Below are 15,042 nucleotides of genomic sequence, written 5' to 3'. Positions count from 1 at the left end.
ATTGTGGTCTCTACCACCCTCTATGTAAAGCAGATACAGTGATAGGACAGTATTTCCACAAAAATGCATCTCAAATGTCAGGAGAATACCTTGACATTCCTACAGGAATGTCCTACTACATCCATTCCCTCAAACATCAGATTCAGCCAGACAGCAGTAAAGCCTAAAGAAAGGGTAAGACAGTCCCTACCTGAAAAGGCTGCATCTGGAATAGCAAGCAAAGAAAATCTCAATACTCCATACTATGCTACTTCACTGTAAACAGTCCCACTGTAATAAAACGAAGAATACTTCACATAAAAGCATTTTTACTGCAGTCTATTATTGGCTTTATGCAAGACATTCAAAGAAAAAATGTCAGTGACAACATTTAGACTACATTACCTCACTTTTTGAGAAGGTTAAACATGGAAAAATATCTTCTCGATAGATTTTGTCCAAGAAAGGGCATGTTCTATCCATAGTAGGCTCATCCTTCCAAGATCTGAATTCATTATACAGTGACAGGTCAGCCTAAAACACAAAGATTCACACATTTTAGTACTGTAGTTATCACAGCAGTTTTGAAAATGCATAAACATCCTCAGATAAACAAACATTAAAACTAAATGCTTTCCATTGTACTGTGAAAGAATGCTATTGCACCCCAGCTATAAGCACCTTCTTAAACCTGCTCTCCTGAGACTGTAAACATGAACAATTCAAAATATACCATTTTCAAGGTGCAGACAATGTATTCATTGGTGACCACGACACTAATGACAAGCTGATTACGTCTCCCTCATTTCCTAAGCTTCCAGGACAGCTTTAAAAATGTACCAGCTATTGTTTAACAGACAAAAGCCAATAATTTGTTTCTTTGTACATCTTCATTACAATGTTTTAGTCCATGTGTTTTTGTGAATCACAAAGAAGCAAGGAAATGTAATGAAAAAACAACTGAACCCTGGATATTTTGTATATTCACACATTTGAATGTAATATATTGCTATCTGAATGCAAAAAAAAGAATACACATCTAATAGTAAATGTACTAACACAGGAAAACTGGAATTCAATACACAAATCACTTAAAACTTTACTTTTATGCTCCATTTTACATCAAGTCCAAACTTCCTTCTACACTATGCTACAACAGGAAGGGGAATATATTCACTTGGCTGCATATTAGGCTCCTCATTTGTGAGTTGACTTCCCCACAGCTCCTACAGTCAATGGAGAAATACTAAAAAACACAAAATCATAACAGCAGTTATTTGCATTAAAAAAAAAACAGGAATAAGTACGCTCTGTATTTAGAGGAGATGGTTTTATCTGGTATCTTTGAAAATACCTTGTTTTGTTATCTCTCTGTGATAGTTTTCTGGTGGGAATGCACATACCCAGTCTAGTATTTAGGAGACCAGTACTAAGGCACTATTAAAGTCAATGGTTCCATTAAGAAAAACCCTATCCCTTAAGGTGAATGCCCATTAGTGTCCAGTACCCGCTAGGCACTCACAGAGTGCATCTGGATTCATTTCACCTGACAAGAATCCTATTCATGAGTGCCAAGACTGCTCCAAAATGCGAGCCAAGCCCAGTGGCAATGACTGCTTCTGAAACGCACTCCTAATCCAAACTAAAATACCAACATAGGCCACCCTCCCTCCACCCTCCAGAGAATCATCATCATCCTGATGTGCAATGACTACTCAGACTGAGCTTGAGTCTAATGACACATACCTTCAGCGCCTTTCCCCTCCAACTGTTTGTTAAATCCCTTTCTTGTACTACGCAGGACTACACTCTTGAAAGTCAAGACCTGTGCATCTGCTCACTGTGAGGCACTATGGGAGCCTACTGGCATAAAGGAGATAAAATCCAGGTGACAGTGTTGAAGTGATCTAAAGCCATACGAAGAGATATAAGCAGGAGGCCAGTAAAGTCAAAGGAATGAAAAACAAAAATTATGAGATACAGCAAGGGTAGGAAACAGAAGGTCATGGAGAAAAAGTGTCCATAGAAATGGTGGCAGACAGTCATACAGAATGAAAAAAAATGACTGCACTTCTGTCAAGCACAGAGAAGACACAAACAGATTATTATGGCAGGAGAAGCAGATCCTAATACTACTGCCTCTGCAGACTGCTTAGGTTGCCTCTCCACTCCAGAGAGTACTGAGATACAAAGAAAGAAAAAAAAATAGAGTGAGGATGAAAAAAAAAAGATTTTTAGAATAAAGGAATATTTAAAAAATCCAAATACCAACAAATATTAAGTTTTTACAATATGCATCTTAGAAACTAAATGTGATTTTAAAGTTTTGTAACATTAAAAACAAATAGTGTAGATGAGGTACTGTAAAGGGAAAACAAATCATGCTAGAGGCAACCCAATTAAAAAGATCAGTATACTCCTTTGAACCAACCTCCATCAGTGTTCTATTCTTCCCTAAGCACTTTCCTCTCTGAGCTTTCACCACTTCACCATTTTCTTTTATATATATATATATATATATGTATAGATGTGTGTGTGTATATACATATATACACACACACACACATCTATACATATATATGTATGTATATAGAGGTGTTCTTTTGTTTCAAGAGAGAGAGGGGGGGATTGAAAAAAAAACTACAAAAATTAGATTGACAAATCTGTTTACCGTGAGACCCATTTGCCTATTACTCAGGTATAATCAGAAACAACTATCTTAATTAAGCTAGTCCATAAATGCTCTGGTTGCTAAGTCACCAGCCTCATTGTATAAATGAAACTCAATAGGTGTAACTTGCTCCCTAAAGGAACATTTCCCTACCTTCAGCCCATCTCAGATCTGGCTTTAAATTGAACATCATCAAGATACACTGGCAAGGAAAAAAAAAAAGCCATTTTCAGTTTGTTCTATATGATTCTAAGTATTAAAAAGCATTTCTCATTAACTGATTTGGTAATTTTCTATATTTAACTCAACTTCCCCAAACCACGACCTACAAAGCAGCTGCCTTAAAATTGCTTGATGAACATAACTTGATGCTCTTCCTTTCTGATCTATACTTTGTGCGTGCTGTATATGCATCTTCTCCCTGCCTTTGCTTGCATTTCCACTAGATCAAAGTTCTGATTACTCGCAATTAAATATACAGCCAAAAGCAGTTACAATCCTGAGTTTTTAAGGTTTTAATTTTACAGTAAATGATTAAGATAAACATCAGAGAAACATTTCAGTTCTTTGAAAAACACCGTTGCAGCTATCATTTATACTAAGTCAATGTTACCTGTTAATGTTACCTAAAATCCATGCGGCTACTCAGCTTGCCTAAATCCTGTTGATGCCTACATTCATTAAGCAACCATCTACTTATCTTGAGGCTACCCACACATGCTTGATAGTATATTTCTGGGAATTCACCACCTTTGTCTCCCCTGCAATTTAGAGTGGACAATCACTTGGACATTGCCTGCGTTCCACAAAAAAAAAAAGATCTGAAATTGATATGGTTTCATCCAACATCTGGAAAGGGAAAATTCCAAGTTCTGGAATCTCCAAGAGGGTATCACTGACACATCTCCCACATCCTAGGATAACAGTGCCATCACAAGGCCACTACTTACCCCCTGAACAAGAGCATTCTTTGCCTTTCCATCTGAAGCTCAGTCACTCTAAAAATCAGGAGAACGGCACACAAGTGTGGAACTCAGTGATGAGAGCACTTGGCAAAAAAGGGGGCAGAACTGGAGTTCCAGACCTAGCTCCCAGAAATGCATAAACATTTACACTAGGCCAGCAATAAACAAGAGCAGTTCTGAGAATAGGGAAGATAAACAAAATCTCATAGTACTGGATAAAATAAAGCAATAAGGAACATTAAGTCTCCCTGCTTACAACTGAGTGTCCTAACTATTATGCCAGTGGTAGTCTTGCCTTCTTCACCCCATGGTGCACTCCATTAAGTATTCTCACTCAGAAGAGAAAGACTTGACTCTCTGTGGCTAGAAAATCCAAGTATTTCTACTGATTCCTTAGTCTGTCACTAGAAGAAATAGTCACCTATCTTAAGCAGACTGGATTAGCCTCAGAGAGTTTCCTTATGCAGCCAATAAAAAGGAGACTGAAAAAGAAATACAGATCAGGTAGACTGGACCTTCTGCTGCACATCCTTCACGTGCATTTTCTCTCCACAGGGAATTGGGGAAATACCATTTTTTCCCCTCTCTCGCCAGAGGCATAAAATGTCACTGAGTTGTGACTTCAATGTGATGCTTACAATGTGACTGGTCTTTCTAAAGAGCAACTGAGATTCAATTTTGAAGTGAAAACCATTTTGGATACCACATAGGATGTAAAGCTTTTGAACAGAGGCTTGAAGATGTCTTCCATTTTCTAGATTTAAAGACACATACAGTAAGTGTGCTTAATGACAGAAGTCAAAAGAAAGTATAAAAATGGCCACAGTGAACCAGATTAAAGATCCAACTAGCCGATTACCCTGTCTGACAGTGGCCAGCAGTGACTGAGGGCTAGCTACAGAGTAATATAGTGGTATTTCTTCGTTATAGCCTTCCAACTTATAGACATCTGTGGTTTAGAAGCTTCCTGAGCCAAAAAATCATGCTTGTATCTTCTACACATCTTCATAGGCTTTTCTTTTGAGAGTTTTCATGATTAAATTTTGAACTCATTTATATTTTTTAGTCTCACCACCTTGTGACAATGAGTTCTAAAATTTAGTTTTGTACTGATTTTTCATTTTAATTTCCAGAGTGTTTTCATTATTAGCAATAACACTTATTTCACCATTCATCTTCCCCATGTCACCTGTGATTGTATACATTTTTTGCTCTACCTCAGACATCTCTTTCACAACAGAGTCCTAATTTCTCTCCATATAGAAGGATTTCCATGGCTTTGATCGTGAATGTCATCCTTCATTTTCATTACATCCTTTCTGAGATGGACATATCATCGCTGCATGCAGAATTAGACACATGCATTTACAGTGTTTGTACAGCAAACACTGTACATGTGTTTTTTGCTTTGCTATTTAGTGCCTTTTGTTTTGCTATTTATGATAACTTTGCCTTTTCTGATGACTTCTAAGGATATGTGGGTCTTCAGCCATCACTGAGCACGGAGATGGTGTTTTCACAGAATTATCCACAAGGACATTACAGTTGGGATTTTCTTCTGTGCAGTGTACCTAATTGAGACTACAACTCATGTCTACTAAGGCTAGATTTTTCACTAGATGCTTTATTCTTCATTTATTGATTTTCAATTTCATCTGCTGCTCAACAACCCAATTAGTATCATGAGATCCCTTCTCAACTCTTCAGTCATTTTTTGCTTCTGGGGACATTCTGAGGACACGAGCACCAAACTGTCACCTCAGAATTTCCCCATTTTCAATGACATTTACAAGTAGATCAAAAAAAATCACAGGTCCCTGTGGGACTTCAATGATAACTCTCCTCCATCTCTCTAATAAATTAGCATTGATTTGTTGTGTTCACTCCTCCCCTTTTCATCCATTAGTGACCTATAAAACAATTCTTCTCCTATGACAATTTAGTTCAAGAAGCTTTGGTGATAACTTTTTTTTTTAATTCAAGTATTTCAAATTTTATCTCATTCTCCTCCTCCAAAGACTTAAAAGTAAAAAAAAAGACTTAGAAAAATCACCAGCTATTGGTATTTAAACTTTCTTCCATTAATGACAAGATATCTCTGGAAGTATTCAGTACTACATGAAATTTAACACATAGGAGATTACTGTCATGAAAACAAAACAATAAAATCAGCTTATTAGAAAAAAAAAACAACAACAATCCTTGCATTGTTACCTCTTTACAGTCTTTTACAATTGGCTGCATCATGGTGAGATCCTGATGACTGCCACCCATAGCACTACTTGTACTCTTGTTTCTCACATGCCCTTTCTTAAAAGGAGCTTTTCCACCAGACTGAAACTCTTTAGTTGGAGATGTCGGTGAAGTAGACAGTACCAGTGTTTTCAATGCTGCTACTTCTGCCTGAAGAACATCAATCTTGAAAATAAAAATATAAAGTCATTAACAGACTATATCATATTAGGGCAAGAATATGTTAAATCATTCAACAAATTCTGGTTATCTTCATTCAATTCATTTTCTAGCAGTACTAGCACACATGCCTATGCAATTGCACACTGTAGTAATCCCATGCACCTGGTTTGCTATCTGAGAATGCTGTTGGAACACCAGTTGTGCATCCATAGGCAACATGGAACAATTAATACATTTTAAAAACATATACTTGCAAGGTTCATTTTTACATCTATCATTCACACTTTAGATTCAAAGTCACATGAAAAGACAAAGCAAGAAAGTTCAAAAACTCACCTTTCCCTGTGCTTCTTTTAACTGCTTTTCTGCTGCAGCTTGTTTGACATTAGCTTCTTTAACCATTTTGTGTGCTTCCTATAAAAAATGTTTAGATAGTGTAAATACTTTGCACAAATTTATCAGATCCACTTAAACTAAGGAGTATATCCTACTCCTTTGTTTCATGGATATTACTTGTGATTAGTAAGTTGTGCAACAATCCATTGGAATTACTGTCATATCCCCAAAATACCTACAAATACATTAATTTGGATTCATCACTGGGCCATCAAGATCCTTTTTCTTGAGCTGAGCCCAGATTCAGCAAATGAGCAACTCCACCCATTTGCAGCAAACCCACCTCTAGCAGAAACAATACCCGTCAGGAATGCCAGGCTCCAGTCACGCTTCAGTGGCTGCCAACTGAAGTTCCTTGACCCCCGAAGAGAAAGACTCGAACCAGTAACAACAAAAGCAATATAGGCACAGTAGCACATTCAAAAGAACTGCTCCCTTCTCCTGGCCAAAATAACCAGTTTTAGTCAACTGTAAATTTCCGCATGAAAAAACTGGTCAAATGATTATGAAGCCTGCATTCTTACCATCAATAAAACAGGCAAAGTAAAAGCTAAAAATAGTTTATGGATTAATACGCATTTCTTAAACAGGACAGAAAAGGAAATACTAAAATAATCCAGGTAAGCAAGCAAATGAAGAAGAAAGTGTAAAAGGACCAGATATTTTTTTAAAAAACATCCTTTTACCTCATACCTCTAAGCCTTCTGTCTACAGAATGTATTTGTCTAGGCCCTGATCCAGCAGTTTGTTGCCTGTGATCAAATTACTATTCTTTCTTAGCATTTACTGAAGGCAACAAAACTAAAGGATCAGGGCCACTGACTAAATTACTTGGGATAGGGATCCTTCTTATATCTGTAAAGCGCCTAGCACGTATCTGGACGCTATATAAATAAAACAAAAGTTAATATATCACCATACCAAAAGATCTGGCTCCCACTGGCATACAACACAACTGTATAAGATGAGTTTAAGTCTCTTAAATAATAACAGACACATGCAGGAATGTGAAGATACACATTTATACAATGTGTACACATACATTTAACATTGACCATGCAGTTTGTCTAGGGATGCACCTTTGAAAATAAAGCATGTTACATTCCCAACACTAACCGTGCAATCATGTAACACACAAACCCAGCTGTACAAAATAGGTCTTGATCCTCCATTGGGACACACTAATATAAGCTCCAGCACCCATTTATTCAGATTAGAATATGAATCCAAGGGCTGTAGATCCCAATGCAAAATCAAGACGCTACAATGCTGTGTTTCATTAGAGGTTCTTAGTGAAATCAAATGATAAAAGAAAATTCAAGTGACATGCTCATAACAGTTGGGAGTTATGAATAATTAAAACTCATTACACAATCATTACTAATGTGTTATATTTCAAATGCAGCATTACCAGATTGATACATTGCTCTAAGTTACAAAGTGTCATCAATAAAAAAAAAATTCATGGGCAATTTTATTTTTATTCCTACACAGTTAAGATACTTGCCCACGATTTTCTTCACCAGTTTCCTTCCACCAATATACACATATATTATGCTACAAAAGTACTTTTCCAGTCTTTATTTATTCTCCACACTCAAAGCTACCCAGCTTTAAGTAACTTTGCCCTACTAGGATGATGAAATAAGATGTGTAACCAACCCACAGAGCAGTTTGTAGTTTGATTTTGAATGTTAATATTTCAGTTTGATAGCACTTCTGTACCAACACAATATCATAGGTTTAAATACTTTCTAAAATATACCTAATGTTATATCTCTATGCATATACTGAAAACTAATCATTGTAATATTGTAAATGTACAGAGCATCCACATTACAAAATTTATTCTGACAGTTGCATGTTTCATAATTTAGCCTCTAGGTATTCCATGATAAATGACAACTGATCGTGCTTCTAGTAGGGATTTCAGATTTTTTTCAAATGTGGTGCAAGATTAAACTCTGCTGGCACCACTGTCCTCTTCTCAAATGAAAAGGTCCAATTTAAATTCAGGCTTCTCACTTTGCAGCCATGTCCATCCTGGTACATTACTCAAAGTTTCATGTTTCTCTTCAAGTTTGTGGCAGTAACATGCTGCCAGGCCCAAAATTCAAAAGCTGAAAGCATGAAAAGTTACATACTGTGCTGCCTCCATTAATCTCAAACTATCTTATTTTGTATTTAATCACTATGGCACCCGCAAATTCAGCCCTTACCTAGATAGCCTTGTTGACAGACAGAGAAGCTGTCTCAGAAGAGTTATGCCAAAAAAAAAGCCTAGATAGTTTTAAGCTTCCTGATACATTGTCCTCATTTTCTTCATTTTGTATCTAAGCAGATTGACAAACTCAGCAAGGTCTCTTTCATCTAAGTCAAAAGCAATCTACTGCTTATTCTTAAGCCTCTAGTCCAGCACACACTGGTCTTGAGGACACAAATCCCTTTACAAGCTTATGCAGAAAAGTTCAGCATATAATATACTGATTCTACATAACACATCTGGCTCGGCCTCCTTTAAGTATATCACATCGAAGACTCCAACAAACCTCAAATAGACTAGCTGTAAGTTCTTCCAATTCCTGTCCAAGTTGATCTCGCACTTTAGAAAGCCTTTCACATTCTTCATCTTTTAACTTCAGCTCCTATGGAAAATTGAAAGTTATTTATTCTGACTTAGAGTAATAATTTGGCCTTTTAAAGCTAATACCACACAGTAAGGAAGAAAAAAAAAATCAGAGGAACATATACAACCTTTGCCAAACAAAGCCTTTCAAAACATTAATCTTAACACTAGAAGGAATAAAATTAATGCTGCACACACATAGCTATTCCTTCTACACAGCAACCTACTGGGCCAATCTAAAGCATCTCTAACCTAAATATCAGAATTTCTATAATACTCTGAAGCATCAAAAGCTTTTTTCTCCTTTAAGTATAGAAAACTAGTCACTTAAAATATGTATCAAATTAAATACTGAAATACCGCTATCACTGTTTGCCCATTCCTTAATATACATAATTCTTAAGTATTTGTTTAAAAAGTTTTTCAAAAATTTGAAAAGAGAAGCTTTTATCTCAGGTCTGCTCACAGAATTTTAAAACATATTTTACTAGAAATATTTGATCTCCCACAAATCTCCTCACAACTAATACAATTTCAAAATTATAATCCAATTATATCCTTACTCTTGTTTATGCAGTGATATAAAAAATCAAATTAAAGCAGTTTAGTTAGATTCAAAATATGTTATCTGCCTTCAGTATCACTAAAACACGGTTAGAGGTAGCCTGTACTTGTACAGTATGACCTCAATACAGGTTTGGCAGTATATGTCATATGTTAGTCCATGCCTAAACTTACCAGTGTTTTCCCAAGTCTAAGGAAAAAAAGCGAGATATTTTTGCAGGGAAGTACAAGAAATTTGACAGGACATTTGAAAGAAGAGTTATTCTGCCCTTACCCATCCATTGTACCCTGGACTCTCTTGTAAAAGAGAAGGATGGAGAGGAAGGGGGTAGGGAGAAAGCACTATATAGTCCACTTCTAAGCATTTTTTGGACATAACTACCCTTCCATCCCCTACGTCATCTATTTCTTCCTTCTCTTCCTCTCCCCTCCACCAAGCTAGCTATGACACTACCTCCACTCCTGAAACGCAAGATGCAAGGCCACAAGTCCATCATGGACGCATTAGAGAACTCATACACACAGTAGCAATAACCTGCTTCAAAAACTTCTAGAAGCTCCTGAAGAACATAGTTGCCGTCAGAAAACTCTTGGAGACCAGTCACTACAAAGTCATAAAACCAAAGGCCAAAAATTCCAGCTTCCTGAATGTTTCTTGGAGATAATCAGCATTTCTCCCCAAATCTTCATGACCGTTTAACTTTTTATGCAACTGTATGAAAAATTACATTTTGCCTTGCAGCATGGTAATATTATGTTTTGCTCTCAATTTCTACAGCTAGACTGGCAATAGATTTTCTTCTGACACAAAGGGTCCTATTATTAGACTTTAGCCCCTAGATTTTGACATCTAGACTGCTCTAGACTTATGTAGTATAAAAGGCCTTCATTTTTTTCATTCATTTGGTTTTAACTTCAGACATTTTGAATGATTTTTATTCTAGTTCGCTACCTCTTAATTTCAATACACAGCCTTTTAACTATTCTGAAAGGCACCACTTAAACAATTGTACTTTTTCCACGATATTTTTTAAATACTACTCAAGTCCTACTTACTATCCACTGTTCTGTACACAACTAGCTATTCTCCCCCCACCAACCACATCCTACAAAAAAAGACAATTAAATACATAGAAAAGAAGGAAAACAGAATATAGAAAGCCAAATAGAAAAAGATAGATACTGGAAAAGAAAAAGGTAAAGAAAGCAGGAGAGAACAAAATTTAATGTTGTTTTCTAAAAATCTTTGTAGATTTAAGATGTATTTTCCATGTAAAATAAGGTTGTTAAAAATGAAAAACTCTGATGCAACATGCTTAAAATTTAAGTCTTATGTGTTCCTGCATATGCAGAGAACATGCCAGCACCTTAATTCTTCAGTTGATTTCACTGATTCATAAAGTAAATGCTATGTATATCACTACATCTTAGAAGGAAACAATACTAATTTTACTAACATAGAAGGTAAAACCACCCTGGCTCTCTTTGAGCAAAACTATCAATACCCTGTTTTAGGTAAGGTTGTTAGCTTTGCTCATAATCTAAAACCTGCTAATCTTCCTGCTTAAGTTTAGGCAGCCAAGTAAAACTACTTAATGAAAACAAAGATGACAACACCATGCAGTCTGTTGCTCAGGGCTGCTTACCTATATTTGTCAAACACTGGGCAAGTTTCCATGATAGGATTCAGAAGGAGCATAATATAACGCATTATTTTGTCAGGCAAGTTTAATAGCTTTGGTTGATAGTTTTTAAGCAGGGAAGAAATACAGAGTGCCCAAAGCAGAAGCTTTTCCGTTACCGGAGCCATTACTGCTGCCTGTGTCTTAAAGCTGTTACTGAACATTTTCCAGCTATACACAACATAGAAGCAAAACAAGCAAGCGGGTATGCTAGGCTCAGTATTCGTGCTGCAGTCTTTCCCATATGGCTATTCCAAAAAGTAGTTATATGGAGAAGACAAACTACTATTAAGCAGAACACACACAGTTACTGAAATAGGTAATTAATTTAACTTTCATGGAAAAAAAGCTGAAAAAATATTCTTATATCAAATAGTCATATTAGTGCTCATTTTTTACTTTGATCTTAAGAACAGAACATGGGGTGGGTCTTTAGAAAGAACTAGTGAGATAATAAATGCAAATTACTGCTTCAAAGCACTTAACATTTTAAATTCTATAAAAGAGAATCATCCTGGATCTAGTTCAGCAATTTAAACAAGTTAGAACTAGAAGCAGAAGATCCAGAAAACAGCAGAGGTTCTTTAGAGAAATCACCTAAAACCAGAACAGCAGAATACTGCTGAATTCCAAAATTGTCCAAAAAAGTTGTATTTATTTTAGAATACATTTAAATTTGGCCAGTCTTCATTCAAAACACAAGATAAATGAGCTACATTTAAAAATTATCCTCTTGCAATCACATTTACAAGGATTTTTAATGTAAGAACAAGCCCAGAAAACTCTTCACAGAAACATAAGAGCAATTCATAAACTATTAAGTTATAGCCTTACAAAGCAGGTGAAGATGCTTGTCTTGCTTGCATGTATAGACTATTTGCTTGAAAGAATTTCTGCGCTTGATATATATTGCAACATCGTAAGTCACTTGAAGTCTTCCGACATTCAAAGACAACAATGAACTGCTAGAACACCTTTGAAGAACCCATCTTTAATGGCTACAACACTGTTACACACAATTCAACTGTAATTTGTTTTAGAAAAGCTTGTAAGTATAACTCTTCAGTGGAGTTCAGGGATAGTACATTATTCAGGAGCATCCTCATTTTTATTCTCAGTTGACTCATAAGTAACGAAATTCAACAAAGCTGAATGTTCTTCTACAATACTATTGGAATTGATGGGCAGTTACTGTGAATCTAATTATTCATCGGAGTTTTTAAAATGTCAGGTTTTACTTGTGCTAGCATTAGCCTCTGTTACATTGGATTCTTTGACATTAGTGTTTCTGAGCAGGTTATTACAGGCAGAACAGCAGAAAAGTCTACTTTAAACCCTCATCATGCAATATCAATACAAGAGCTGAGTACAAGAGATCAGACTAGAGAATATGGTTTTGTTTGAGATGAAGAATGTATAAAGAAATCATAGCCTTTGAAACAAAATCCAGAATATCTGAGCATCAAGTTCAACAAGACTACATTCAATTTTACAATACTATGTATATACTGTTACCTGTTTCACAACAGGCACTAAAACAGTATGGAAAAGCCTCTGGATTTCACTCTAGTAGGAAAATACTTGTAATTCCTATTTCTGGCATTTAAAAAAAATATATATATATATCAAAGACACCGTTTTACTTGTTGCCAGGCCAGCCTAAAAGTTTCACTCTAAAGACAGTGGAAAGTATGGAACTCTTCATTTTCCAACTGAATGAATTATTTCCAACCTTGGTCTCTGATAGACTGCTCTTTCCTCAGACAAGGGGGCTAACCATCAGTGGCAACTGAATTTTAAGACTCCAAGACTTAAGATTTTTTAATGGAACTTTAATGGAAAAACAGTTTCCCTCTCTGCAGTCATGGATGTCACTATTGACAGTCAGATCAATGAGGAAATAATTTAACAACTAAAAATTCAAGGGAAACATTATCATGAACTGCCACTGTTCAGATATTACTAACAAGCTATCCAGAATGCATGCAATGTGCCAGTTCCTTAAAGAGTATTCCCTTGAAAGGGCTCAACTAAACTTACACATCAAGAAATACTATGTAACAAAATATCATCCCTTTCTTCTGAGACATTACCTAAATGTGGTTGACTTACCTTCAGTAACCACTTGACAAAGCTCAATCCAAGCACCATAGAAAAATTACTATGTAAATGCACAGACACAAGGAGATGAGGTCTTAAGCATTGAATCACTAAGTCTCAATACCTTCTCAATTTTCCCGATGCTGCCTTAAGAAGGGTAGCAAAACAAGCAGGAAAGTGAAAAAAGAAAAAAAAAGTAGCACAGCAAGAGTGGTCTGAAAGTGCTCAGTAAGAAGTGGAAAAAAAATGACAATTTTTAGGATGACATTTTTCACACAGTATGTCCAGTACTGCTCTGTTGTTATCTCTGACCTAATCTTTCTCAAAATCTTATACTAGATTGAAGTAGAGAGTATATTTCCTCTCACCAAGACACAAAAAAAAGATCTTTGGAAGATTTATACACACAATTTTGCCAGTAATGCTATTTGCTCTGAGCAGTAAAGTCTTAATTCTTAAAAAGATACATGGTATACACAAAGGAGAAAAGTTTTTTTCTGTTTCTGCTTATTTTGTTCAAGAATAATGCTTATATTTATGGCATGTAATTTTTTAACATTTATTCCCTAATATAAAAAAAAGAGAGTATATTAAAGTTCTATTCAAAGAAGGAGAGAAATGAAAAAACAACCAGATAAGAATCCAGTAGCTTAGGAATTCATTATTTCCTTTCTAGTTTCCCTTCCAAAGGCAACTGCAAATTAAAATCAGTATGTCTAATGCATATTACAAAAGTATACATTTTGGGTAAGAAATTCGGAACAAACAAAAAAGGTAAGATACCAGATTTGTGTTTACTTTGTTCACTCTGGGGAATTCTGCAAACTTTCAAGGTTCAATGAATCCACAAAAATTCAAATGCAAGTTCCAATTCTCATTTTTCTCACAGTTCCTAACTAATATCATGTACAGAGAATGTACACAGTTACAAAAAAGTTAGAAATGTTAAAAAACAACTAGTTAAACATAGGCAGCATGTATGGACTATATTTCTGCAGATTTTTAAACTGAATACTTATTTAAATGTAAGTATACATTTGGAAATGAGTGTTTCAAGACTGTATGGCATACATCAGTACTGCAGAGCGGACACATCTCTGTATGATTAGCCATGACTTTTGGGAGAAGGTAATCAGATGCATTTTTAGAAAGTGCAGGTGATTTAGAGATACAAAAAGCTAGCTCTCACACAGGGAGTGGAGGGAAGTTGATATTATGGAAAGAATAATGTGTATTACTGTACAGTCTGTAAATACTTCTGTTATGACTCATGTTACTGAACAATTCTGAAAGCGTGAAAATTCAAAAAGACACACAAAAAAAGTTATTCATCCAGTATAACACTGATGAGAAACAATCAGATGGGCTCAGAATTAACAAATACTTTGAAATCAACATTCAAGTTAGAGCTGAATTACTTTTGTTAGGAACATCCAAAGCATTTGAAAATACATAACACAGTTACGTTCAAACAGCTTTAGCACCTCTTCCTTAAAAGCTACCTTCATAAAGCACAAGCTATGAACTAGACAATCACCCACACAAGTTTCAGAGTAAAACAGGAAACTTTTTAATAGACAAGTGAGTATACACTGGAATAAATTTTTCTTTTATTTAAAGGAGAACTATAACAGATCTGAGTTG

At 35.7% G+C, this 15,042-nt stretch overlaps 1 protein-coding gene across 4 annotated transcripts in view; it reads right to left on the bottom strand.

Annotated features, from left to right (window-relative positions):
- The window catches only part of RAB3IP (RAB3A interacting protein), a 42,306-nt gene that overhangs the window by 11,269 nt on the left and 15,995 nt on the right, over positions 1-15,042 (bottom strand). For 3 of the 4 annotated variants that reach the window (XM_062584457.1, XM_062584438.1, XM_062584447.1), the window contains exons 4-7: positions 8,976-9,071; positions 6,367-6,444; positions 5,830-6,033; positions 385-513 (exon numbers count right to left, since the gene is read on the bottom strand). In XM_062584457.1, the coding sequence (XP_062440441.1) occupies positions 385-513; positions 5,830-6,033; positions 6,367-6,444; positions 8,976-9,071 (507 nt within the window). The remainder of the gene's footprint in view (positions 1-384; positions 514-5,829; positions 6,034-6,366; positions 6,445-8,975; positions 9,072-15,042) is intronic. The other variant, XM_062584467.1, reaches the window with a different exon arrangement.

The sequence above is a fragment of the Rhea pennata genome, chromosome 1, assembly GCF_028389875.1.
Source record: "Rhea pennata isolate bPtePen1 chromosome 1, bPtePen1.pri, whole genome shotgun sequence".
Classification (NCBI taxonomy): Eukaryota; Metazoa; Chordata; class Aves; order Rheiformes; family Rheidae; genus Rhea; species Rhea pennata.
This window is presented reverse-complemented; position numbering and strand designations above follow the sequence as displayed.